The sequence below is a fragment of the Rhinolophus sinicus genome, linkage group LG10 (genome assembly GCF_036562045.2).
Source record: "Rhinolophus sinicus isolate RSC01 linkage group LG10, ASM3656204v1, whole genome shotgun sequence".
Taxonomy (NCBI): domain Eukaryota; kingdom Metazoa; phylum Chordata; class Mammalia; order Chiroptera; family Rhinolophidae; genus Rhinolophus; species Rhinolophus sinicus.
Window position 1 is genome coordinate 33,219,541 of NC_133759.1, and position 26,998 is coordinate 33,246,538.

The following is a 26,998-nucleotide window of genomic DNA, read 5'->3' on the forward strand; positions in this document are numbered from 1 at the left end:
GGAAGAAAAAATACAGGTTCCTGTGTCACACCATTCACAAACACCAATTCCAAAAAAAATTTAGTCCGTATGTCTCAGGTTTGTCTTCTGTGACATTATGCTAGCTCACCAAGTCATTCAGCTTATAACTGTAGTTATACACAAATTAGAGAGTTTAGAAAGCATCTGTTAAATTCCAAGAGACCTACTGAGTAAATGTTTGGGGCAAAAAAAATTCCTCCACTTCTTTTACATGAACGGAAAATAAATCTGTCTTTGTCTAAAAAAATATCAATTCCTGGTGGATTATAGATCTAAATGTGAGAGATAAAACTATCAAGCTTTTGGAAGGAAACATAAGAGAATATTTTCATGAATTTAGGACATGCAAAGATTTCTTAAACAGTTGAGAAAAAGTGCTAAACATAAAGGAAAATGTTGAAATTGGACTCAGACGTATTTAATATTTCTGTTTACCAAGAGATACCCTTAACAGGAAAAGGCACGCCACAAAATTGGAAAAGATATTTGAAATACATATGTCCACCAAAGTTCTCATATCTAGATTATATAAAGAACCCCTACAACTCAGCAAAAAATAAGCAATCCAGTAGAAACAATGGGCATATCATAAAAGAAGATATTTAAATTACCAATAAATATATGAAAAAGTGTTCAACTTTATTAGTTATCAGGGAAATTATTAAAACTACGGAGACCTTCACATAAGCTCCAGAATATCTAGAATTTAAAAGCAAGCCCAAACCAAGTATTGATGAGGATGTAGGGCAACTCTAACTTTCATATGCTGTTGGGCATGGGAGAAGAGTGGAAATTATACAACCACTTTAGAAACTGGCAGCAGTAATATTACTAAAGCCGAGCACAGGCATCCCCTGTGATCCAGCAATTGTACCCTTGTGAATTTAACAACAGAAATGCCTACACATGTTCACCAATAGACATGTACAAGAATTTTCACAGCAGTATTACTTCATAATAGCCTTAAATTAGGGGAAAAAAATACCAATTGTCCCTGAATAGTCATTGATATATTCATCATTGCAATACCACACTGCAATGAGAATGAACTACTTCCGATACATGAAATAGTACACTTCACTCTCACAACTATTATGTTTAGACAAAGAAGCTAGACAGAAAACTGTTTATATTTACATCAAGTATAAAAACAAGTGAAACTCATGTATGGTGTTAGAGGTCAGAATAATTATTACTTTTGATTATTGATGACTATAAAAGGGATGAGGGGCCTGTGGGATCCTGGCAATATTCTCTTTCTGAGCACTGGTTAAATGGGTGTGTTCCTGCTTGCCAGTCCATATTCTGGAGCTTATGAAGTTCACTGGTTAAAATAATGTCTCAGGTTAGTTACCAGAACGCAAGTTTCCTGGCCTCAGGACCTTCATCCAGCCAAGCAGTTCTTACATGTTTTGAGCACAGGCTCCTCGGGACTGGGGAACATTCCACAGGGTGAAACTGTGGACCCGTCCCCCAGGAAAGCATGTGCACACATAATACACAACGTTTTGTACACAATTTTCAGGGATCCTCAGATTCTTCCTCTGAAACTGTCTCTGTTGCCCACTCCTGTTCCCTCTCGGAAGTCATCTTTCCACCCCGTCCCCCGACAAGTGACCCGGTCCCCTCTGATCCTCTGCTGAAGGCTGGGATAAGGTGAAACCCTGAACCCGGACAGGGCTGCTTCTACTCGCCCCTGCAGCCCGCAGCCCAGTCCTGAAGTCTGTGAGCTCTGTCTGAGCAAGTCTTCAGAATTTAAAGTTTTAAGAATTGTTTATGGAAGCACAATGAACATACATAAAACTTCGCATATACTAGTACACAGTTTGATGAATTGTCACCAAGTGAACATATCCATATAACCAGCATCCATATCAAGAAACAATGTTCACAGAGCTGGGATGGCCCCCTGGTGCCCTCTTTCAAGTCTCTTCCTATCTTCTCCTCAAAGATATCCGTTATCTTGACTTCTAACAACATAGACTAATTCTGCTAATTTTTGAACTTTGTAGAGATAGAATCACACAATATATACACAATTTCGTGTCTGGCTTCTTTCAATCAAGGTTAGATTTGTAAGATTTGTGTATGTTGTTGTACACAGTTGCCCTTCATGTGTTCTCAGTGTTGCATATTATTCCATATTGTGTATGTAGCACACTTTATTTATCTTTCCTGTTGACAGTAATTTGAGATCTTACGAATAGTGAGTGCTGCTATAAACATTCTAGTACATGTCTTTTAGTGCATGCAGGTATGCATCTCTTCAGGGTATTTCCCCAGAAAAGTAACTGCCTGGTCATAAAATAAACATATGTTCAATGTTAACCGCCCAACAGTTTTCCAAAGTGGTTCAACTCCCACCTTAAGAGTCTAAGAGTTTGGCTGCTCCACATTTTTGCTGTTTTGGTGGGAGTGTTGGAGGTTTCACACTGTAATTTTGAGTTTGATGACTGATTAGGTTAAGCATCTTTCTGTACGCTTATTGGCCATTTAGATGCCCTCTTGTGTAAAGTATTAGTTCAAGTCTTTCGCCCTGAATACATTTTAAATACACTTTCTATTCAGTTAGTTTGGGGAGTGCCAACATAAGAATTCAAACCACAGACCGAGACTTATCTAATAAAGCATCCTCAGAATTGGGCCTTAAGAATGTAAGAATATATCATAATTGAATTTAAAAAGTCTGTCTTATTATTTTCACCCATCATAACTCTTTATTCTGCACCCTCTTTGTGTGTGCAAGTAGTGAAATCTTTGCTAAGTAAATGTTCTTTGTTTCAGCCCCAACCAAGATATGAAAAGTTCTTCCCTCTGGCAGAGACTAACGCTGCCCTCCACTGAGTCCAGAGATAGTCCCAAGGAAGTCAGAAGAGATTGTAAATCACAGAAATCACAAGGTCAAGGACATGAGCCTATGATACACAAACCTGGGCTCTCCCTTTCTGCAACACACACACACACACACACACACACACACACGAAGTAAACAGCTGTTCCTCTTCCTCTGGCATCTCACAGACAGCCATCCTTGCACAATCCAATGGGAGATTGTCACCATTCCTCTCCTTCACACCACCTCCTGCCAACTGAGTTAGTTTTCAATTCCAGAAGTGTACATTGTCCCTCTCTACGTGCCTGGTGACTAGGGCAGGGTAGAATTAGGAGGGGACCTCTCACATCTGATTAGCTTCTAAGGTGCCGCCCTAGGGAGCCCACGAAGAAAGGTATAGCAGCCTCAGTTACACAGGATGGGTGCTGAGCAGAGAGGCTGTCAGGGTCCCTGCTAACAGCCCACTTGCTCATGAGCTGGAAATAGCATATTTCTGGTCAGAAATGCAAGCAGTCCCTGGACCAGCAACCCGTGCTGAACATCACCCCAAAAGAAAGGATGACTGGGTCCCCTCCTTGGTGATTCACTCACCAAGAGGTCCCTGAAGTGGGTTTTAGGGGGACTAGTAGAAGCAGCCCTGTCCAGGGTCAGGGTCTCGACTTATTCCAACGTTCAGCAGAGGATCAGAGGGGACCAGGTCACTTGGGGTGGGGAGGGAGTCGGGGGACGGAAAGGTGACTTCCGATAGGGAACAGGAATGGGAAACAGAGACAGTTTCAGAGGAAGAATCTGAGAATCCCTGAAAATTGTGTACAAAACGTTGTGTATTATGTGTGCACATGCTTTCCTGGGGGACGGGTCCACAGTTTCACCCTGTGGAATGTCCCCGTCCCGAGGAGGCTGTGCTCAAAACATGTAAGAACTGCTTGGCTGGATGAAGGTCCTGAGGCCAGGAAAGATGCCTTCCGGTAACTAACCTGGGACCCGGGCGGATCGCCCTCGGCCCGGGCCTCAGTTTCTCTCTGTGGAGTACCGCGATCAGTTCAGGGGGCTCCGGGGTGCTATGGTCGGTTGTACCTCTGGGGTGCGGACCCCTCGCCCTCGATCAGAGCTCCAGCCCCGCAGCTCAATGCGCTGAGCAGAGGAGTCAGCCTTGGGGCGGCCGGAGAGTGGGGAGCCGAGTTGCTGGTGAGCTACCCAGAGGCGTGGTGGCAGGTGTGGAGAGGGCGACCAGCGGGGGAGGGCAAACCCTTCACAGGAGGCGGAGCCACCCCCTTGCGGGCAGGTACAGCAGGCTGAGGCTTGCGGCGCAGGGGATCCGGTCGGTGTCACTCGTCCAGTATCGCGAGTCAGCAGCCGAGAATGAGGCTCACCATCTGCGCCCTGCTGTGCTCGGGGGCCCTGGGTGAGTACGCAGTGGGAGCCCGGGCTGGGGCCACCCTGGAACCGGACCCAGTGCCTGCGGGGTCAGCCATAGCGAAACAACGCACCGCCTGGGTCTGAGGGGCCCCCGTGTCAGCCTCGCGCGGGTTGGCCCCAAATACCTTCCGCCCGCCGGTGATGTTGTGTAGCTGGATGAGCTGAGAATGCTTTCCACATCTTTAAATGGTTGAAAGAAAATCGAAAGAACAATACTTTTGACACATGAAAATCATGAAATTCAAGTTTCAGTGTCCATAAATAATGTTTTATTGGAACACAAACGTGCTCTCAGGTAAGTGATGTCCATAGCTGCTTTCAGGCTTCAAGGGCAGAGTTAAATAGTTGCCACAGAGACTGAGTGGCCCTGAAAGCCCAAAATATTTACTTGCTTAGCCCATTACAGAAAGAGCTCATGATCCCTGGCCCAGAGGCTGTTGATCCAGTTAACAGTGAAGGAGACAGGAGCGGAGAGAAGAAATTTTCCCACCGCTCACTGGTTATTATTACGAGGGATTAAGAGAGAAGGGCAAATGTCAGGTATGCTTGACTTGTCCAGTGTCTAACCAGAAGGATCTTTCCTGCTCTGAACTGTATACCATGACTACCATCCCTACCACACACAAGGAAGGTAGAGGAATGTACGGGAAAAACAACCACCCTAGAATGGGATCCACCTGCCACTGAGTGCTGGGTGACTTTAGGCTCTCCCTTGAGCTCTCTGAGCTGGTTACCTCATTAATTCAGAAGGAATTGCTTTTTCACGAGAAGCGCACAGCCGCTATGAAAGTGAAATGAGAATTGATCTAGTGGCAGAGCCCTAGACACGGGTGAGCTATCACTGGTAAAAGTCCTGCACATGTAGGGGGCCCATCCCCTATTATGGGGTGAGCAGGGCTCTTGGCTGGGTAACTGTAAGGAAGGTAATGGTGCAAAGTCAGCTCAGGCATGTGCAGAACATGCCCTGGCTCATCCAGCTCTGGGTCTGCCAGTCTCAGGCTGTCTTCAATAATTTTGGGAATAGGGTATCTCACGTGGGGGGAGGGGTAACCTGGGCAGGCAGAGGGAGGAGAGGGCAGGAAGGACTGGGAATGCTGTGGTTGGCCCTCCCTGGCCCAGTACTGCTACCTGGGGCCTCACAGTGAGCTCTGCTGGGGCTGAGGAAGTCTGAAAAGGTAGGATACAGCTGTGGTGCGGCTCCATATGACCACAGGGAAATCCCGAGTGCGGCCCCCGGTTTTTCCCAAATTCTTTCTGAACAAGGCTTGTGTTTGTTCTTCCTCTATCTTCTCTCCTAGCAATGTCAGGGGCTGACCAAAATTTCATTTTCCCTATCGGCTCTGTGTTTACAAACCAGAGGCAAGACTTGCTCCCCCCTCAACCCTTACCATCCATTCCTTCTCTCTTGGCCACTGGAAAAGGCTGGAGTTTAGGATGTACTTTCTTCAAAGCCCAGTGACAAAAACTCTTCTGGTGGCAAATGACAGAAATGCAACCAAACTATTAGGTTGGTGCAAAAGTAATTGTGGTTTAAAAGGTTAAAAATAATTGCAAAAAAACGCAATTACTTTTGCACCAACCTAATAGCTAGAATGGAAAAGACCAAAGAGATGGGGTTGGGGGTGGGGACTGGGGGGTGGGGATTGGGGGGTGGGGGTGGGGGAGTAGGGGTGGGGGGGTGGTTATTAATAGGCCTTATAAGAGCCAAGAATCGGGTGCGGATTAGCCTGTACCTCCCCCTAGGCCTCTATCTCCTTTCACCACCTATTTACTCTTAGCCTGCTTGCACACACTCTTTCTCTTTTCAAAATCGTTTTTATTGAAGTATAATTTACATATAACCAAATGCACTCTTTAAGTTATATACAGTTCAATGAATTTTGACAAATATACTTACCCATGTAGCCACCACCACAGTCAAATATGTAGAACATTTCCATCACTCCCAAACTGTTCCCTATCCCTTCCCAGTCATTCTTTTTGCCACTTTAGCTAAGGTTTTCCTTTTCTAGGATTTCACATAAATGAAATCATACAGTACATAGTCTGTTGTGTCTGCCTTTTTTACACTCAGTGTAATTGCTTAGAGATTCATCCACAACGTTCATTCTTTTTTATTACTGTTATTCCATTGTATGGCTTTACCACAGTTTGTTTCCTCATTTATTTATTGATGGACATTTGTCTCCAGTTTGGGGATATTATGAATAAAGCTGCTACAAATGCCAGTGTACAAGTCTTTGGGTAGATACATGTTTTCTTTTCTTTTGAGTAAATGTCTAGGAGTAGAATTGCTGAGTCAAAATAAGTAGTGTATGTCAAATCTTTTCCCATTTTTAATTGGATTATTTGACTTAATGAGTTTAAAAGCCCTTTGTATGCTCTGGATACAAGTCCTTGGTCAGATAGATGTATTACAATTGTTTTCTCCAAGTTTGTGGCTTAGCTTTTCATTTTCTAAATGATATCTTCTGAAGAGCAAATGTTTTACATTCTGATCAGTCTCACCAAATTTTTATTTTTTGTTATTATGTTTTGTGTTGTCTATAAAAATATAATTGGCTACCCCCAAATTTGCAATATTTTCCTTTCTGTTTTATTTTAGAGGTTTTATAGCTTCAGCTTTTATATTTTGGTCTATGAGGTCTCTGATACATTTTTAGTTAATTTTGTATATGGTGTGAAGAATTGAGATTCATTTTTCTCATATGGATATCCAGTTATTCCAGTACTTGTTTTTGAAAAGAATATCCTTTCCCCACTGAATTACCTTGGCAACTTTGTTAAAAAAACTACTGACTCTATATACCATGTTTCCCTGAAAATAAGAACAGGTCTTATATTAATTTTTGCTCCAAAAGACACATTAAGGCTTATCTATGTTCAGGGGAGGTCATCCTGAAAAATCATGATAGGGCTTATTTTCCGGTTAGGTCTTATTTTCGGGGAAATACGATATGTGGGTCAATTTCTAGACTCTCTAGTCTGTCCCGTTAAGCTAGCTATACATCTCTCTTTGTGCCAGTGTCACACTGGCTTGGTTGTAGCTTTATAGGCAGTCTTGAAATCAGGTAACTTAAGTCCTCCAACTCTATTGAAGTACTTCACTGTTGGTTTGGCCATTTAGAACCTTTGCATATCCACATACATTTTTTAATCAGTTTATCAATTTCTATAAAAACAAGTTTAGTCTTGGATTATTATTGGGATTGCGTTTAATTTATATATCACTTTGAGGAGAACTGGCATCTTAATAATACTGAGTTTTCTAATCCGTGAGTATTCTATATCTATTTAGGTTTTCTTTTATTTATCTTGGGAATGTTTCATAGTTTTTATTGTACAGGTTTTGTTCATAAATTGTTAAATTTCTCCCTAGATATTTCATAGTTTGGGATGCCATTGTAAGTAGTATTTTTAAAATTTCATTTTACAGTTTTTCTTCTTAATATTATAGAGTCAGTTGATTTTAGTATATTGACCTTGAATTCTATAACCTTTCTAAACTCACTTATTCTAGTAGCTTTTTTGCAGATTTCTTAAAATTTTTTTATGTATGGATAAACATGTTATCTGTGAATAAAGACAATTTTATATCTTATTTTCCAATCTGTACGCTTTTTATTTCCTTTTTGATCCTTATTAAAATAGCTTAGACCTCTAATACAATGTTAAACAGAAGTGATAAAAGTGTATATTTCTGCTTTGTTTCTGACCTGAAGGGAAAAGCATTCAGGCTTTTACCATTAAGTATGACATTAGTTGTATGTTTTTGTAGATGCTCTTTATCATGTGCAGAGCCCTCGCTGAGGACATTGCCTTCTATTCCCAGTTTGCTTGGACTTTTGGACTGAAAAATACTTTTCCTGTTCTATTAAGATAATCATACAGGTTTTTCTCTTTTATTCTGTAATATGGTGAATATTAATGATTGATTTTTGTATATTAAATCAACTTTGCATTCCCAAAAAGGATAAACCTATATACACACACGTGTGTGTGTGTGTGTGTGTGTTCGTTCATGTATTCATTTTTTGACTGCATTTTGATTTATTAATATTTTGTAAAGGATTTTATTTTTACATTCATGGGTGATATTTCACAGTAGTGTTTTTGTAATGCCTTTGTTTGGATTTGGTATCCAGTTCAGAAAATGAGTTGGGATTTTTCCTTCTTCCTCTACTTTATAAAATAGTTTGTGCAACATTGCTATTATTTCTTTCTTAAGTGTCTGAAAGAATTCACCAGTGTAACCACTTGGGGCTGGCACTTCCTTAACATTTATTGTCGTGCAAGTTTGCTGTCACCAAATCTCTCAACATTTGTTTATCTGGAAAAGTTTATTTTTGCCTCCACTTCTGAAAGTTGTTTTCATTGGGTATAGATTTTTAGTTTAGCAGGTTATTTTCTTTTTAGCTCCTTAATGATATCATTCTATTGTCTATGACTTGTGGTTTCTGACAGTCTGCGATATTTGTCTTTGTTCCTCTACACCTAGTTTGTCTCTTTTCTCTGATTGCTCTAGAACTGTGAGTTTATAGTTTTCATAACATTTGGAAAAATTTGGGCCAAATATTAATATTTTTTTCGTGTATTTTTCTGGCCCCCTCCTCCATTTTTTCCCCTAAGACTACAGTTACACATATGTTAGATCACTTGATACTGTTGACAAGTTACTGAGCTCTGTTCACTTAAGTCTTTTTTTCTCTTTGTGCTTCATTTGTATTGCTTCTAATAAAGTTTTCCAGATCACCTTTTCCCTTCTGCAGTACTAATCTGCTGAAAATCTTATTCAGTAGAATTTTCATTTCAGATATTGTATTTTTCATCTCTAGAAAACCCTTTTGGCTCTTTTTATATCTTATGTTCATTTCCTCATTATGTTCATGTTTTCATTTAAGTCTCTGAGCATACTTACAGCATTTAAAATAGCTGTTTTAAAGTTATTTTTTGTTAATTTCATCATCTTTCATTTCTTGTTCTGAATCTATTGACTGATTTTCCTCCTGGTTATGGGTTACATTTTCGTGCTTCTTCACTTGTGTAGTAATTTTATTGGTTGCTGGATATTGTGAATTTTAGCTTGCTAAGTATTGATTTTGTCATTTTTATTTAAAGAGTGTTAAACTTTGTTCTGGTAGGCAGTCACTATTATCTGAATATCAGTGTAACCTTTTCACTAGATTTAGGCTGTGTCTAAAATACTCTTTATTCTAGGGCTAGTTTAGCTTACTTCTGGAATTTTTAGTAAATGCACTGTTTATTCAATGAGATTCTCTCCACTCTGGATGGTGGGAGCTGAAATGATTCCTGAGCCCATTTGAGCTCTGGGAAATGTTTGGCCTAAACTCCCCATTAAATTTTCTTTACCTAGCAGTTGTCTTTGCCTAGCTGCCACGGTGCTCAAACTGGTACTTAGCCAGAATCTCAAGGGTATGCAGATTCTGGGTCTTAATCTCTCTCTCTTTCCTCTCTCCTTTTGTACTCCCTGCTCTTTAATACTCTGTGCTGCAAATTCTATTTGCTTCAGCCTTACCTGACTATGCTCTCTGTCTCCTCACCTCTGTAAAAGACCATCAGGCTACTTGGTTTTCTCCTCCCTGCCATCTAGAAATTTTGTCCAGGAAGAAAGCTGGGGTGATTATAGGGCTCCCCTTATTTGTTTCCCTTCTCTCAGGGATCACATCCCTGCATTTCCTGTTGCCCAATATTTTAAATCATTTTTTCATGTTTATTCAAGCGTTGTTTAAAGTTCTAGGGCAAATCCCTTATCATTTACTCTTTCATAGATGGAAGCAGAAATTGATCCTTGCTTTGTTTTTTTGTTTTGTTTTGTGGGGGGTTTGTTGTTGGCTGTTGTTCTCTGTTTTAATACCATGTTTTTGTCAAGACTTTAGCTTTTCCCCTAACTATGCAAACTTCATTCACCCTGGTTTACATTCACACTTAAAAAAAAGATTAGAAGTACAAAGCCTGAAGTTTTAAGCATTTGAACATAAGCACAGTGTTGACTGAAAATACAGACATTCAAAAGGGCTTTCCCAATAAGGACATACCTTTGAAAAAGAAAAACACTGACCTACTAGCTCTCGTATAACTTAACCTGATTACTTAAGCTATTTTCATTTATAAAGTTCTATTGTCTCTACTGTTGCCAGTCATTTCTAAGCATGACATGTTTTAACACTATATTAGCAAACAGGGTAAACATGCTTTGAAAGACTCAAAATACAAACGTAAGCTATTACTCTAAACATTGGTATTCTGCACAAGGACGCATGGCCTGTATAGTTCCACTCACTTGCTCTCCTTCCCTGGGCTGCTGCTATCCAAGGCTTTTTCAAATAGAGCTGAGGGGCTCCATTTGTCATTCCCTGTCTTGGTATGAGATTCTGTCTAAGGTAACTTGACAGCTCCTGTCCCATTTCATTTGATACATCCTACTTACAGAGAGTTAAAAGGCAGTACAGGTTTTGAAGTCCAACTGACTTGGGTGGTTCAAATATTAGCTTCATCTCAAGTTATTTAATGTCCCTGATAGGTCTTTTTAATCATATTTGCAAAACAGGCGCATCAGTATTTAAGCAGCAGGACATTTGTAGACGTCAGAGGAGAGTAATGCGCTTTGCACGCTGCCTGACAGGCAGAGCCTCATCAAAATCTGGTGCATGCTACTGGTAAAGCTCATTTTCTAAATTTCATTTAAAATAACATTTTCCTCAAATACTACAGATTTGTAAACAGCGTTTTGCCTTCATTATATTCACCCCCCTATTTCATCACTAAAATTTTAAATGCCAGTGAAATAAATAGGCACTGATTTTAATGCCCCAGCAATTACTACCATGTAAGGTCAGAGTATCCAATGTCTAGATGAAGAACAAAAATCACTAGGCTCAAAGCTTCCTTCCCCACAGGTTGCTTTTTTCTTTTTTGAGGTGAAATTCACTAACATAAAATTAGTCTTTAAAGTGTACATTCAGTGGCATTTAGTACATTCACTTGCTGTACAACTACCACCTCTCCGTTGATCCATCATAGTTCCGTCATCCCCTCCAAAGAATCCTGTACCCATAAAGAAGTCAGTACCCATTTCTCTCTCCCTGGTTCCTGGCAACCACAAATTTGCTTTCTGTCCCTATAGATTTACCTATTCTAGATATTTCATAGATATGGAAACCTATAATGTGTAGCCTTTTGTGTCTGGCTTCTTTCATCTTACATAATAATTTTGAGATCCATCAATGTTGTAGCATGTAGCAGTACTTCATTTTTTTTTATGGCAGAAGAATATTCCATTGTATGGATATAACACATTTTGTTTATTCGTCCATGGCAACCCTTGAGTTGTTGCCACATTTTTGGCTATGTGTATTTGAGTACCTTTTCTCATTTCCTTTGAGTATATACTTAGAAGTGGGATTTCTGGATCATTGGGTAATTAAATGTTTAACTTTGGGGGGATGTTTTGGCTTTTTTCTCCAAGGGAAAGGTACAATCAGAAAAATGGGACCTGAGAATTCATGTGAGCCAATCTAATATGTGTGACCCACGCAGCTAATCCTTGACCTTGTCTTTAACCTCTTCTACCAGCAGAGAGAGGTGGGTGCTGAGAAAGGTATAAGGTGGGTCCCTTACACCTTTGGTCTCTCTCCCCTAGGGCTGTGTCTGGCTGTCCCCGAGAAAACGGTGAGATGGTGCACCATCTCAAATCAGGAGGCCAACAAGTGCTCCAGTTTCCGTGACAGTATGAAAAAAGTCCTTCCTGAGACGGGCCCTCTTGTCACCTGTGTGAAGAAAACCTCCTCCCTTGAGTGCATCAAGGCCATTGCGGTAAGTCGCTGCTGCCTGAAGGAGAGTGGAAGGCGTCCATACTTTCTCATGGTCCTGGTGCTGGACCAATTCTGTACTCACATGTAGGAGGCTGGTGTGTGGGCAGTCAGCTCCACTGATAGTATCATCACTGTAGAAATGGAAGTAGCAGCGGTCATCTTTAACAAGTCTTAAAGCAAAATCCAATGCATTCTGAAAGGTGACACTTTTGAGGTATTATGTTCTCTGAATGCAAGAAACAAAAATGGCAGTTTGCATCAAAGTAGTCTTCTCCCATTGTTTTGCAAGTTCCTCATACACCCTGGGAAGTAGCTGCATGACACTCACAGGGATGAGAACTAACAGTGTCATGATTGCAGATGATGGCTCGTCCTTTGTTCTTACGCTTTCCCAAATCCTCTTCACTCCTTCACCATTGTTCCTGCTCATTTGAACGTGTGTCAGACCCTGTGCTGGGCAGTGGGGCTGCAGTGGTGAATCTCAACACATGGTCTTTACTCTTGAGGAGCTTACAGTCTAGTTAGGAGAGAAGAAAAACGTGCCAACAAGTAGACATGTAATTCCAAATTGTGTGAAGTACAGTGAGGGGGAAAAGTAGAATGTTCTGACAGACTTTCAGAGGAAACTTGCTTTGACCTGGGTGTCAGGGACAATCTCCCTGAGAGAGAACAATGAAGCTGAGACCCCAGGGATGAGCATGGGTAAGGATGCCAAGAGCCTTGGGTAGAATATTCTAGGAAGTGCACAACAGTGTGTGCAAAGGGCCCGAGACAGAGGAGAGCAAGCAGGAGACTGGAAGGAGCGATGAGGTGGGAGAGGTAGACTCGGCCAGAAGGAGCCTGATTAACTCAGGGAATCACTGATTTGGTATAAACAATTGGTCTGTTCTGCTTCTTTTTTTTAAATTGGACCTCAATTCCTATCGTGGCTTAATTGTAACCCTTGAATTATGACCTATGTTCAGCTTTGATCTATGCATACTTCTTTATTTTTAAATATGTTAAAATACAAAATAATACTATCCATGACCCACCACAGGTTCTCTAAACTTCATTACTGCCAATAGCTTACTTCTAGGACTACTGTGTGGCAGCATTGGATTCTATGGGAATGGCACCGCTTGGGGGGCTGTTACCCACTGGCCCTACTTACAGTGACCTATGTGTTTCCCCAGAGAATCCTAAGAATTATTGCATTATTTCAGTTTTAAGACTTATATGGGTATGTGTGAATGATTGCATAGTTTTGCTTCTTAAAAAATTTATAAAGATGAAACAACCAAAATGTCCTTTGATAGATGAATGGATAAAGAAGTTGTGGTATATATACACAATTGAATACTATTCGGCAATAAAAAAAGATGAGATAGGAACATTTGTGACAACATGGATGGATCTTGAGAGTGTAATGCTGAGCGAAATAAGTCAGACAGAAAAAGCAGAGAACCATGTGATTTCACTGATATGTGGTATATAAACCAAAAGCAACAAAAGAACAAAACAAACAAATGAGAAACAGAAACTCATAGACACAGACAATAGTTTAGTGGTTACCAGAGGGTAAGGGGGTTGGGGGGTAGGAGATGAGGGTAAGGAGATCAAATATATGGTGATGGAAGAACTGACTCTGGGTGGTGAACACACAATGGGATTTATAGATGATGTAATACAGAATTGTACACCTGAAATCTATGTAATTTTACTAACAATTGTCACCCCAATAAATTAAAAAATAAAAATAAAAAAAATTTATAAAGATAACATTACTCTGTTTTGCCTTCTCATACTTGTTTTTTCCTCCTCAATATTATGCTAAGATTCACCCATGTTGTTGCATGTAGCTATTGTTCATTTATTTTCAGAGCTCTGCAATAGTCCATTGTGTTAGTATACCACAATTTATTTGTTCTTTTCCCATCATTAGCATTTGGATTGTTTCTAGTTTTTGTTACTGTAATCAGGACTTGAGGAATATTTTTATACAAATCTCTAGGGACTCAAGTATTAAAAGTTTCTCTTGAATTTATATGTAGAGGCAGACTTGCTGAGCCATGGGATATATGAGTATTTGACTTTTAAGACAATGCCAAATGTATTTGATTTGTAAGCAAACCCAATGTGGTTATTTCAATTTCCACTTCCACTAGCAGTATATGGGAGAATAATCCATATCATTTTTAGTGAATGTAACATTTTACCATTATGAAATAATCTCTGTCTCTCATAGTGATTTTTGATTAAACTCTGTTTTTCTGATATTAACATACTACATCAACTTTCCTTGGTTAGTAGTCTCTTACATGTTTTTCCACTTCTTTATTTTCAACTTTCTGTGTGCTTATGTTTCAGGTGTGACTTTTGAAAACTATATATTCCTGGATTTTGTTTATTCATGAAATCTGAAATCTCATTTGTTTTACATGGTACATTAGACCATTAATAATTATTGTTGCTATGGATAAATTTAACTTATTTCTGCCATGTATTTTTTTATTTCTCTTAGTTCTGCCTTTCCCCTGATTTCTGAGTTTTTAAAAATTGAGTTTGTATATATATATATGTTTTTTGCATTGTTTTCCCTTTATTTCACTCTCTCCCATTGGTAGTGAATTTAAACACTTTATTTATATTCCTTAATGATTTCTTTTTAATTTTTACTATGTATGTTAGCTTACCAAAGTGTTATAGTAAAATAGTCCTGATCCGCCCCCCATTTTGCCAAATAATAAAAGTACTCTAGAATACAGTAGCATAGAGTTACCTGTTTAGATATTACTATTTAGTACTTTAAGTCTATCTTTTTTAACCCCATCATGTAGTTACTTGATATATTTGTAGATGCTATATAAAAATGTAAATATATTTATATATGTGTAGGGGGGTGTTTGTGTGTGTCTGTGTATGTGTCTATGTATATGTATATGCATGCATACCCAAAAACTCAGAAAGAAGGAGAGAGAAAGAGAGCTGGAGAGAGAGAGAGAATATTTGGATTTACCTACATTTTTGCTATTTAACCTGTTCACCATTCATTCTCAATTTTCACACCATCTTTCTGGGATATGTTTACTTCCTAAAATATGTCCTTTTGCTGATACTTCAGAATGAATCTCCTGGTATTAATCTCCGTCAGTTGCTTGCTTATTTGTTTTCTCTGCAAATGCTTTAATTTCCCCCTTATTCTTGAGTGGTAATTTTGCTCAGTGTATCATTTTAGTTTGATGTTTTGCAATGATTAAAAATATTGTGCCACTGCCTCCTGACTTCCATTGTAGCCAATGAGAAGTCTGGTGCTGTCCTGTTATTCCTTCAATCATCTTCTATCTGGATAATTTTGAGATTTCATTTCCATGGTCTATGATGTTGCACAGATTCACTATGATATTTCCAGTTGTGGAAATCTTGGTACCTATTCTGCTTAGGGTATATTGGATCTGTGGAGTCATATTTTTCTTCATTTCTGGATAATTTGCAGCTATTATCTCTAAATACTGCCTTTTCTTAGTCTTTCCATTTTTTTCTGCTTAAGTCCTAGTATTCCAAGATGACACATATTAGGCTTTCTTTAATACAGCCTCCACATCATTTAATCCTTTGTTTATAATTTCTATCATCCGCACCTCTTTTGGCAACATCCAGGATAAATTCTTTAGACACAGCTTCTAGTTTACTAATTCTCTCTTTAACCACGTCTAAGCACTTGCTGCCTATTCATTTACTTTTTTATTTCAAAGTTATATTTTTGTTTCTAGAAGCACCAGAAAATTTTTTTTTTCCTTTTATTCCTGGTAATTGCTTTTTCTATGCCTGTAATGTTGCCTTTACTTTGTACGTAAAACAAAACACTTCATAGGTAGCTCTCCTCCATTGCATCTGACAGTTCCAACCTCCACATCACTTGAGGGCCCACGTCTGTTGTTGCTGTTGATCCCCACCATTGTGGCTTACCTTCCTCTGGGTTTGCTTATCTGCACCTGGGAGGTAATACTTGATTTCAACCTTCCCCTTCCCTGCTGGTTCAGTTTCCCCTTCAGAATCCCTGCTGCTCTAGTGGACCCCATGAGTGAGGTCTTCACTTCTTGGTTCCTGAGCCCTTGAGGCTCCAGTGATTTCTTCCCAGAATCCTGGTGTCTTGGCTAAGAAAACCCCAACCTCACTGCCCTGGGAAATATTCTTTTTTATTTGCTTTTTTTTCTACTCTACAGTGTGTGGGGTGGGTGTGGAGAGTCTCTGGAGGTTTCACATACCTCTTGTGATACGAAGAAAGCCTCAAAGAGTGTTTCATATCTGATATGTAGTTGTGGGATGAAAGAGTTGTTCACCAAAGTGAATGAATATTTTTAATTGCACTGAAATGTACACTTAGAAATGGTTCAATGGTAAATTTTGTGTTATGTATTTTATTACAATAAAGCAACAACAACAACAATCCCAACATTAAAAAGAAAAGTTTCAGGTAGGCAAATACATAGTTTGACTCGCCTTATTATTTTCTTTCATTTAGAAATACTGTTGTCTTACTACTTACCTGTAACATGACACAGATCATGGAGCTATTGCTTCTGCCTTGTAATTTAATCAATAAGAATTATTCGTAGAGCACTGGCAAGGGCTTCTAGAAAACTCATTTTGACCTGCAGATGCTTGAAGCAGAATAAAAATGAAATAAAATTTGTTTTAAGTGTGTATGTTAAAAACAGTTCTCACTTTCAGAGAAAATAAGTTCTAGATCCAGTGGGAAGGTGCCTATAATATTTCAAGCGAATTATTACCTTAAAGTTGAGATTTCAAAGAAGCAAAAACCCAAAAAAGAAAAACAAACAACCCAGCAACAGTGTAATGGAAGGAATAAGCCCATGCTACCTGGATTTAAACCCCAGCTCCATGACTTACTAGCGATGTGGCCTGGGGAAGTGACGGGAACTTTCTGTGTCTCTATTTTTTAATGTGTAAAATGCAGCTGAGGTAGACAGTGGTGAGCTGTGACATGTCTGAATAGTCAATAAAATGAACAATGAGCCATAATGGATGTAATAATCGTTCAACACTTAGTTCAGAGTAAAGCAAGAAGTTAAACCCAAAAAACCCCAAACTCGTGAATGAAAGACTCCTGCAGCTATGTAGACCCAGGATAGGAGGAAAGGTACTGAGTAGTGAATCAGAGTGGAGAAGAGTGTTGTCAAAGCTCCACTCCCCCTTAAGGATGGCTTCACAGTGGTGCCTGAGAAGACCTCAGCTGAAGGCTCAAGGTAAAGAGGTCACCAAACAAAAGCTCTTGGGTTCTCAATGTAAACACGTGGAAGAGCACGTCCCGGCAGGCGGACCTGAGTGGTTGACGGCAACCCCCATCCAGAGCCTGTAGTGCGTGGGCTGTGCACCCAGTCTGGGGTGCGGAGGGCAGCTCTGCCCCATGAGTCCTGCCAGGGGAAGCCTCCGTAATTCAGGTTGATCCTAGAAGACCACACATAGGTTTCTGGGCCAAGAACCAGACGTTTCACAAGGGAGAAGAAAAAGAATCCATTCCTTCCTCTGTGCAGGAGGAACAGGAATGTATATTGTGACCGAATCCCCTCACAGGGAGGTCAAGTCAACTGAAGCTCATGGTGTGGTGTGCGGTCTGGCCAAGTTGAGGGATTTTCTGGCCCCAGATCCAAGAAGCCCCCCCAGTCACCCCCACTCATCCCAGCTTAGGGGTGCCTTCTTAAAGTGAGGGCTTCATTAGCGTCTGGTCTGTTCCCTTTCAGGCAAACGAAGCCGATGCTGTGACGTTGGACGCAGGTTTGGTGTTTGAGGCTGGCCTGGCTCCCTACAACCTGAAGCCTGTGGTGGCAGAGATCTATGGAACAAAAGAAAGTAAGTTCTCCAGGGCCCAGGAGAGGGTTTGCGGCCCTTGTTCTCTCCTAGGGGATGCAGAGTCTTGTCTTGTTTAGGCAGATAATGGAGATTAGATAGTGCTGAGCGTTCCCCATTGGGAAGTCAGTGGGGAATGAGTGGCCCTAAGGGCCACCTCAAAGGCCTCTGGGGCTTTGGGCTGATTGAGGACTGGTGCTCCTGACACTGACCTTCTGAGCCAGGAAATGTGCTCTCTGAAGAAGCAGAGCAAGCTGTGTGCAGCCTTACCCAAACCATTGTGGTCGGAGCTTATAGAGACGTCTTCCAAGAACCACAGATGCCACACACAGAGGAGAGCACACTGGAGCACACACTCAGAGCCCCAAAAGCCTGTGTCTCTTGTGACAGTAAACTGACTGTTCCTGGGCCCGTGTCAGGGAACAGGAAGTACTCAGAGCAAGTCAGAAATGTGGCCTTTATGCCCCAGCTCCAGCTCCTGGTGGCTTTGGTTGGGAGGTACAGGCAGACACCCTGCAGGGCCAGGGAGCAGAATGCATTTCCGGCTCATGTGCACACGGCCCTCTTCTCCCTGTGATTGCCTGGAGGGTTGTCACAAATGGCCCCTCTGTGGTTCCTTCTTTCCCTGTGAGCCTGAGAAAGGGATTCTGATCCCGCCCTCTTTACAGGACACGCTGTGTGTCCTTTAGGTCCCCTTCCCTGGTCAGGAGTGATGAGCAGAGTTTCCCTGTGGCCCAGGTTGAGCATCATCCATTTGCTCTGTGTCTTTGCAGATCCCGAAACCCGCTATTATGCCGTGGCCTTGGTGAAGAAGGGCAGCAACTTCCAGCTGAACCAGCTCCAAGGCAAGAAGTCCTGCCACACAGGCCTTCACAGATCCTCTGGCTGGAACATCCCCATCGGCACACTTTACTGGCAATTGCCTGAGCCACGTGAACCTCTTGAGAAAGGTAAGCGGGCAGGAGGGCGAGTGTCTTCAGGCAGATGTCCCTTCTTTAGATGCCCGCAGAAGCCACACGGCTGTCACTCAGACATGGTCAGGTGACCGTGTGTGATGACTCTTGGGGTGGAGGTAGGAGTTACCCAGCTTTAAACTTGTCGGGTCTGCTGCACAGCAGCCCTTGGGAGGTGTCAGCTGTCTTCTTCTCTCAGCTCCCAACCCCCCAGCAGGGGCTCCTGAGGGGTGGGGCAAGGTCATCAGGCGTGACAGAGGCTCAGCAGGGCCAAGATGGCTGGGCCCTATCGCCCCCTCCCTGGGGTGCTTTCCTCTCTGTGGCTGATGTGTTTCCCAATCTGCTGGGGCTTTCTCTGGTGGCCACCCACTGGCCCTGAGGTTGGCCTGCCCCTCTCCAGGCAGGTGTCCCATCTCCCAGGCATGGCTTCCAGGGGAGAACTCTCTCTGAGCTGTTCCAGGCTGACAATGCAGGGAGGGGAGCTGACAGCAACCTGCGACAGGCATTGGTTGGTGGGGATGATGGTGGAAGGATAGACGTTAACACGTGCCTTTTTGGAATCCCTTGATCTTAAAGAGGGGACACACATACGGGCAGGCGGGGACTGGCCTCTGGTCTGTTCTGGTCACTCCCTGTGCACCCTTGAGCCTGGGCGGGAGCCATTCTTGCCTCTGGCCAGGCTGCCTCATGCTGTGTGTTCCCTGTCTCTGTGCTGAGCAGCAGTGGCCAACTTCTTCGCGGGCAGCTGTGTCCCATGTGCAGATCAGACGGCCTTCCCCAAACTGTGTCAACTGTGTGCGGGGAAAGGGACAGACAAGTGTGCCTGCTCTGCCCAGGAACCATACTTTGGCCCCGCTGGTGCCGTCAAGTGAGTGAGACTGGCCGCTGTTCCCACTAACTCTAAGGATGCAAATCTAAGGCACAGGAAGTAGACAGGGTTTGCCCCATTCCACCTAGAACATCGTGTTCACACCCAGGGTCCTGAGTCCCTCTGTGCCCCCCCCTTTCCCCTCACCATCCTGAGGAGCTGTCTTCTGTGTGGGAGCCCCTCTTGTGTCCCCATTGCCTGGGGTCTGCCTGTGTTAACCTCCTGGAGTCTCCTGGAGGGTCAGGAGAGGGGGGATAGACCAGTCTCTGGGACTCCGTGATGCACAGACCCAGGCTTGGGCTCCGAGCTTAAAGGCCAGGACCACCCAGCTTGCTTCTTTCGGCCTGAGCATCTCTCTGTGTCAGGGACATGTGCCTGCCTCTCCCCACCTCCCTCTCAGCTCCCTGCCACCACCTCTCCATTCTCCATGCTCTGTAAGAGAAACGACCAGCACTCAAAACCAGAGCTAAGGTGGCCAGGAATCCAAGGCTATCCAGAGTTTTTACCTTCCATGTTAAAGGCTTTAAACCTTTATTAAAAAAAAAAAAAAAATCGGTAGCTTTTGGCTTCCTTTGAAGAGGAAGGTAAGGGTCCTACTTTTGCTTCCTCCCTCCCCAGAGTTGCCTGGGATGTGGCCTTACATGGCTCCAGCCGGCTTCAGTCTGGGTTTGGCTGTGGATGTTCAGAGGCCCCTCAGACAGGGCCATCACCTCTGTGAGGAGAGATGGAAGCCCAGGAAACTGTGGGCAAAGCCCTGTGGGCCTGTGACAGGGGCGGAACCTCAGAGGGGCTGCATGGGGGAGGGGCAAGGCAGTAGCTCAGAGAGTGGCCTGACTACAGCTGTCCTGTTCCTCAGGTGTCTGCAAGATGGTGTGGGGGATGTGGGCTTCATGAGGCATGTGACGGTGTTAGGTAAGTGCTGGATGTGGGAAGAATCACGTGGGCCACACCCTTGGGAAGTGGGTTTTGCCTGAAAGTTTCCCTACACGTAGAGATGGGTAACAACAAGATCTTTCATGAAATAGAAATTCTGTATAGAAAACATTGATGTTATTTGTACATTGTTCAGTGCTCAATTTGTTCAGTCTATAAATCTCCTAAACAAATCTGAACATTTAAACATTATTTAACAATTAATGAAAAAAGGTGAGTTTTAATAATCAAATTCTCTTTGTCACTGAAATAACACTTTTAAATTTAATCATATTCTACTGAATGCTTCATTATAAACGGCTCCTAAATGCTTCCAATACCTTAAGCAAACACACAAATTATCGTAATGATTTCAGAGCTTATTAGCACATGTACAATTAAATCTGTTGCAAAAGCATTATCACCATGAACGAAAATATATTGCTCCTTTATTTCTACATTTTAAGAAAAAGCTTTCCAGAATTTTAGGCAATTATCAGAAACAAAAAAGCAAACAGCATAGTTTTTCAGACAAATTGAGGTTACGGATTTTGGGTTTTATAACTAACTAAATTTCTATCAGGTATAGAACATACTTGTATCACTCAACATGTTTAAAACCAAATGTATATTCACTCTGCTCGGTTCACTTTAAAGTTAATATCTGCTACCTCATGGAACATTTTAAGTCCTTACTCTTTACATGGGCCTTAATTCCTCCTACTTCTTTCTCTAACACGAAGTAGCTTTATGTGCTTTGTTCCCTTGTTCAGCCATTCACAATGTACTGTCCCTTCCTTGCTACACATTGACCTGGTTTGTTAGCATTTTGGCAATCGACGCATGTCTTATTATCAGTAATTTTAATTAGCGGGGTCATCTGTGGGATGACCCAGGATGAAGTTGTTGCAAACACCTGTCATTGTAATTTCCTCTGGTTGCTCACGTTACCACCGCTATGTCGGTGGGCGTAATCTTTTAACACTCACCCTGCTGTATTTGAAAGCATCCTCACTTACTGAAAACAACAGGTTGTCCCAGACCATCCTGATTTATCTTTGCTGAAAGTCACTTATCTGCTATTATGTGTGCTCCCAGATTGCCTTCTAAGTAGAATTTGATGTGAGACTATCCACTGGGCTTTAGGGGTGAAAATGTGTCGGTGGTGAGGGGCTGCCACCACTGGGGCCCTTGAGTGACTAAGGTGGAAAGGTTATTTCTGAAACTGTTGGGTCATATTGATCCTTTTAATGTAATTCTAACGTTACTAAATCGTTTAAAAGAATTTTAATATATGGATTTAAAATGTATTTTCTGTACAATATACCTAATTAAAATTATAACCATTCTCAAGAACTCTAATTGTACTCCACTTTCAATAAGACTTTATCTACCTCAAAGATCTTCTATAGGAGCTTGCTAGGGCTGCCATAACCAAGTACCACAAACTGGGTGGCTTAAGCCATAGACATTCATTGTATCGTAGTGGTAGGGGCTAGAATTCCAAAATCAAGACATTGTCCGAGTTGGTTCTGTGTGAAGGTTACGAGGGAGGATCTGTTCCATGCCTGTCTCCCAGCTTCTGGTAGTTTGCTGGCAGTCTTTGGCATCCTTTGGCTTGTAGCCACATCACCCTAATCTCTGTCTTTCTTTTCACGTGGCGTTCCTCCTGTGTGCATCGTCTGTGTCCAAATTTCCTGTTTATAAGGACACCAGTCATACTGTGTCCCCACAGTATGTGGGTGGAGTAGGTCCCCACCCTGCTCCAGTATGACCTCATCTTCACTGATTCCATCTGCAGTGACTACTTCCAGATGAGGTCACATTCTGAGGTCCTGGGGATCAGGACTTCAAAATATGAATTTGGGGGGACACAATTCAAACAAGAACACCTTCTATCGTGTTTCCCCTAACATAAGACCTAACCGGAAAATAAGCCCTAGCATGATTTTTTTCAGGATGCTCGTAATATAAAATAAGCCCTACCGTATTTCCCCCAAAATAAGACCTGGTCTTCTGTTAATTTTCACGCCAAAAGACGCATTAGGGCTTGTGTTATATTACGAGCATCTTGAAAAATCATGCTAGTACTTATTTTCTGGTTAGGTTTTATTTTCGGAGAAACATGGTAGTAACTACACAAGGAAAACCGAAGAGCTTGTTTGCCTTACAAGGTTTTCTGGTCCTTCTTTGTACCTGTAGAGTGCCCTGACTGGGTCCCTACGCCTTGGTCTATCCCTCAACTCTTCCATCACCTTTCCCAGCAGGCTCTGCCCTCAGGGGAGCGTTGCAAATGGGTTACCTGGATTGTCCTAGCATGGCGATGTGTCAACCTCAGACTTGCTGAGAGTTTGACTAGTTACCTTAACTCTCTGAACCTGTTTCCTCCTCTCTACGATGGGAGTCACATCACTGGCCTCTCCTGCCTGTTATGAAGATTAAATGACACACAGCATGGAGAGTCTTCAGCACAGTCTTGTTGTGCTGGGAGTGCCCAGTAAATACTTGCTGTCACCTTTCCTGTTAGCAGAGCCCTAGGGATGAGGGGCAGTGGGAGGTCCCTATGCCAAGCACGCCTCCCCACCCATGTCAGTCTGCAGCGAGAACCAGTCATTTCATCTCCCAAGGCCTCAGGCTTCTCATATGTAGAAAATGTTTTTCGAAAGTATTCATTTTCAGTCCTCTTAGGGCTGTTAGAAGAATGATTAAAGATGACAATTTAGGTGATGTACACAGAGTTTATGAACACTTCCTGAAGCAGGCAGTCTCCATGTGGGGAACTGCAAAATGGGAGGAAGGACAAAGGAAAAGAGACCAACAGAAAACACCGGATTGACTGGGGCCACAGAGTCCACCTTATGTGGGTGCAAAGGAACAAAGGAAGAAGCCAGAGCTGGCTTGATGCTTGAGGACGGGCAGGATACTGCCTTTCTAGTCAAGCAGAACGTTTACAGGGACATGAAAGTTATCGAAGTTTCAGTTTGTTGACGTGGGACCCTGGATAGAAGCAGCTCCATCTTGGGCCTAGAAAGCTATCTCCACAAGGTCAAACAGTTTGGGATTCAGTGAGGAGGGGGGACCACAGCTGATAGCTCTGCCTGCAGTCAGTTGGCTCCTCTGGGCTTTCCTCCCCCAGAGAACCTGCCACACCAGGCTGACAGGGACCAGTATGAGCTGCTCTGCAAGGACAATACCCGGAAGCCGGTGGACAAATATGAGGAGTGCCACCTGTCCAGCGTCCCTTCCAATGCTGTGGTGGCCAGAAGTGTGGGTGGCAAGGAAGACCTGATCTGGGAGCTTCTCAGCCAGGCCCAGGTACCAAATCCACCAGCTCCTCTCCGGTTTAGGGGTCTCTGCTTGGATTGGGGGCATTTTCCTTCATTCTCTTATAGCCACTCTGCAAGTCCTTCTGGGTTCAGGACCCAGCAAGAACCACACTCCACATCGTCCTCTACACTGAAAGCCACTCAGTCTGTGTATGTTATGGACAGCAGAGGCCATGAAATGCTCACCTGGCATCACGGACCCTGTAGGCCCAAGACACTACAGAAGTTCCTCACTGCCCCAAGTGTTCTTTTCCATTCTAAACTGGCCCTCAGGACGCAGTGCAGCTGCCTCTCTTCCAGGAAGCATCCCCCTATTATCCTTTTGGCTTTTGATCTGCTCTCCATTCTTCTCTCTGCCCTGAGTTGGCGGCAGTCTCTCTTGGCCAGCCCTCATTCATCACCCCATCCCTTTCAGTGCTCTCTGCTCAGCACTGGGGGTTCACAGATGAACTAGACAAAGACCTGCCCTTGAGTTGCTCACAGACAGATGTGGACACATACAAATTCTTACCAGATGGGGTGGCATAACCTTGGAGACATGGATTATGTACTTTGTGGAGGTCAGAGGGACTGATTTACAGTATGTATCTGAGAAGATAACTGGGCCCTGGGGAATAAGCTGTGTGCACCCCAAAGAAGTGTGGGGGGTTGCCAGAAAAGACAGCAGGTGACATTTCATGCAGAACCACTGCAAAAGCACAAAGCGGACAGATCTTGGAAAGAGCGTGTGGGTAGGTGCTGTTTTCAGCTACAATCAGGAGCAGCTTTGGGCCAGTCAGTCAGCAGGAGTCATAGGCAAAGCGCCCTTTGTTTTGCCAGAGTCCAGAGGGAGAAAGGAGTGCTTAAAATCCTTCAGTGGCAGGCCTGGGACGGGAGAGGAGCCCAGGACACCTGACCCCAACCTCGATGGCAGGGTGCTAGATCACCAGCCGCTCCAAAGTGAAGACCACTTGGGGTAATCAGATGGCCAGAACTGAGGCAGCCTTTCACCGACCACCCTGTGGGGACACGGCATTGGAGAAGGGCAGCTGCCCTGCCCATGGTGACCCCAAACCCTTTCGTACAGGTGGGGGGGCAGCTCCTGGCAGTTTCCCTGAGTCTGCACACAGCAGACAAGCTGGGATCTGAGCAAAGCCTTCCCTAGAGAGAGACTTGAGAACCTCATGAGCCATACGGGCTGCAGAGGGCCTGAACCAATGTCTTCACAGGTGTTCACTCTTTTCTCCTTTTGGTTTTCCTTGTCTGGTTTTGGGTTTGTTTTCCCTTTGCCTGTCTATGCCAGCCTCCCTCCTTCACTGTTTCTTTTATCCTTTTAACAGGAAAATTTTGGAAAAGACAAGTCAGCAGGATTCCAGCTCTTTGGCTCTCCTCACGGGAAGGACCTGATGTTTACAGATGCCACCCATGGGTTTTTAAGAGTCCCACCTAAGATGGATGCCAAGCTGTACCTGGGATACAAGTATTTTGCTGCCACTCAGCATCTAAGGGGAGGTATGTAAGGTCCTGGGAGGGCAGCGGGGCAGGGTAGGGGTCATGGAGGCTTTCCTGGTACCTGCAAGCCTCACCTCACTCAGCCTTCACTAGCCTGCAGAGCCCAGAGGACCCAACCACTGCACTGGGTTAATGAGGGGTTTTTTTGCTGAGCTGGGGAAAGGCCTAACTTACCTTCAGGTTCCAGACAACTTGAAGTAATGATGGTTCTGGCTTCTTTGTATTAAACCAGAGTTGCCCCACCCAACAACAGGTCTATTTGGCAGGGAAATAGCCCATCCTAAACTGAAGTGGGAACGTGGCCTCTGCCACCATCAGGAGCAGAACTAGAATTTCACATGGTTTTAATCCAGCTCTTGCCTTCTTCTCAATCCCTACGGTTCATTTCTTCCTTCCTTCTCTCTTTTTCTCTTCCATTTAGTCAACCAACAGTTACTGTGCATCTACAGAAGCCACTGTGTGGGAGGTGGGCATACAGTGGTGAGCAAAGATATTGGGTGAGGGGAGAGCAAGCAGGCCCACGCAGAACAGAACACAGGACTACCAACCAGGAACACTCCCTGGGTGGGAGAACCTAGTCCCGAAACCCCAGAAGGCCCTGAGCTGGGCTGGTGCTCAGAGAGGCCTCCCGGGGGCAGCGATGCCTGAGGAGGTGAGGTCAGGAGGGAAGGGATTTGCTCCGCCTTCACTGCTGTTTCTCAGAACCGAGTTCCTCATTTCTCCTGGAAGGCGATAAGCAGGAATGAGCGTCGATGTGGGCTTGAGACTCTGCTGCTGTCAGTGAAGACCTCCTTAGGCAGCCCCTCTGCAACCAGTGGCACAGACCCCCCCCCCCCCCCCCCCCGCCCCAAACCCATCTTGGAGCTTCCTTTGGATCCCCAGGTCTTTTCTCCAACTGTACTAGGTGCGGAAGAGCCCCAGAGGGTGCTGTGGTGCGCAGTGGGCCCCCAAGAGAGGGCCAAGTGTGAGAACTGGAGTGCCGTGAGCGGTGCTGCCTTACGGTGTACCTCGGAGGAGAGCGTGGAGGACTGCATCGCTGCCATTGCCGTAAGGAGGGCCCTGCCTCCACAGCTGGGCTCGGACTCCCAGACACGAGGCGCTTCCGCCGCCTCTTCCCAGATATCTTCCCATCAGCTTCAAGGCTGACATGCAACTGTTGTGGGCGGCCCCCTGCCCCCCTCCATCCCACGGGCCCCTCCAGCTCAGGGCTGGGCAGAAACAAAAGAGCCAGCCCAAGGCCCAGCCTCCTTTGGTGCTTAGGCCAGGGAGCTCTGAGTGGTGTCCTGCCAGGACCTGCAGGAAGTGGGGTGAAATGCTAGGGTGAAGTCAGCGCCCTTATGGATTGTGGAAGCAAATCAACCATGTCAGTACTTTAATGGAAATTTTAATTTTTTTCCTGGTGATAAAAATATTACATGCTGGAAGAGAAATGAAAAAGAAATGATATCATTCACAAATTCCTAACTCGGAGATCATCACCATGTAATTTTTGA

General features: G+C 43.6%; 1 protein-coding gene across 2 annotated transcripts in view; it reads left to right on the forward strand.

Moving 5' to 3' along the window:
- Nucleotides 1-26,998, forward strand: part of LOC109444539 (inhibitor of carbonic anhydrase) — a 55,150-nt gene that overhangs the window by 12,778 nt on the left and 15,374 nt on the right. The window contains exons 1-9 of one of the 2 annotated variants that reach the window (XM_074312857.1): nucleotides 3,957-4,259; nucleotides 11,934-12,106; nucleotides 17,850-17,958; nucleotides 18,729-18,905; nucleotides 19,629-19,776; nucleotides 20,633-20,688; nucleotides 23,825-24,003; nucleotides 25,334-25,505; nucleotides 26,410-26,552. In XM_074312857.1, coding sequence (XP_074168958.1) covers nucleotides 4,217-4,259; nucleotides 11,934-12,106; nucleotides 17,850-17,958; nucleotides 18,729-18,905; nucleotides 19,629-19,776; nucleotides 20,633-20,688; nucleotides 23,825-24,003; nucleotides 25,334-25,505; nucleotides 26,410-26,552 — 1,200 coding nt within the window. In that variant the 5' untranslated portion in view covers nucleotides 3,957-4,216. Of the gene's footprint in view, nucleotides 1-3,956; nucleotides 4,260-11,933; nucleotides 12,107-17,849; nucleotides 17,959-18,728; nucleotides 18,906-19,628; nucleotides 19,777-20,632; nucleotides 20,689-23,824; nucleotides 24,004-25,333; nucleotides 25,506-26,409; nucleotides 26,553-26,998 lie in introns of those variants that run through there. The other variant, XM_074312858.1, reaches the window with a different exon arrangement.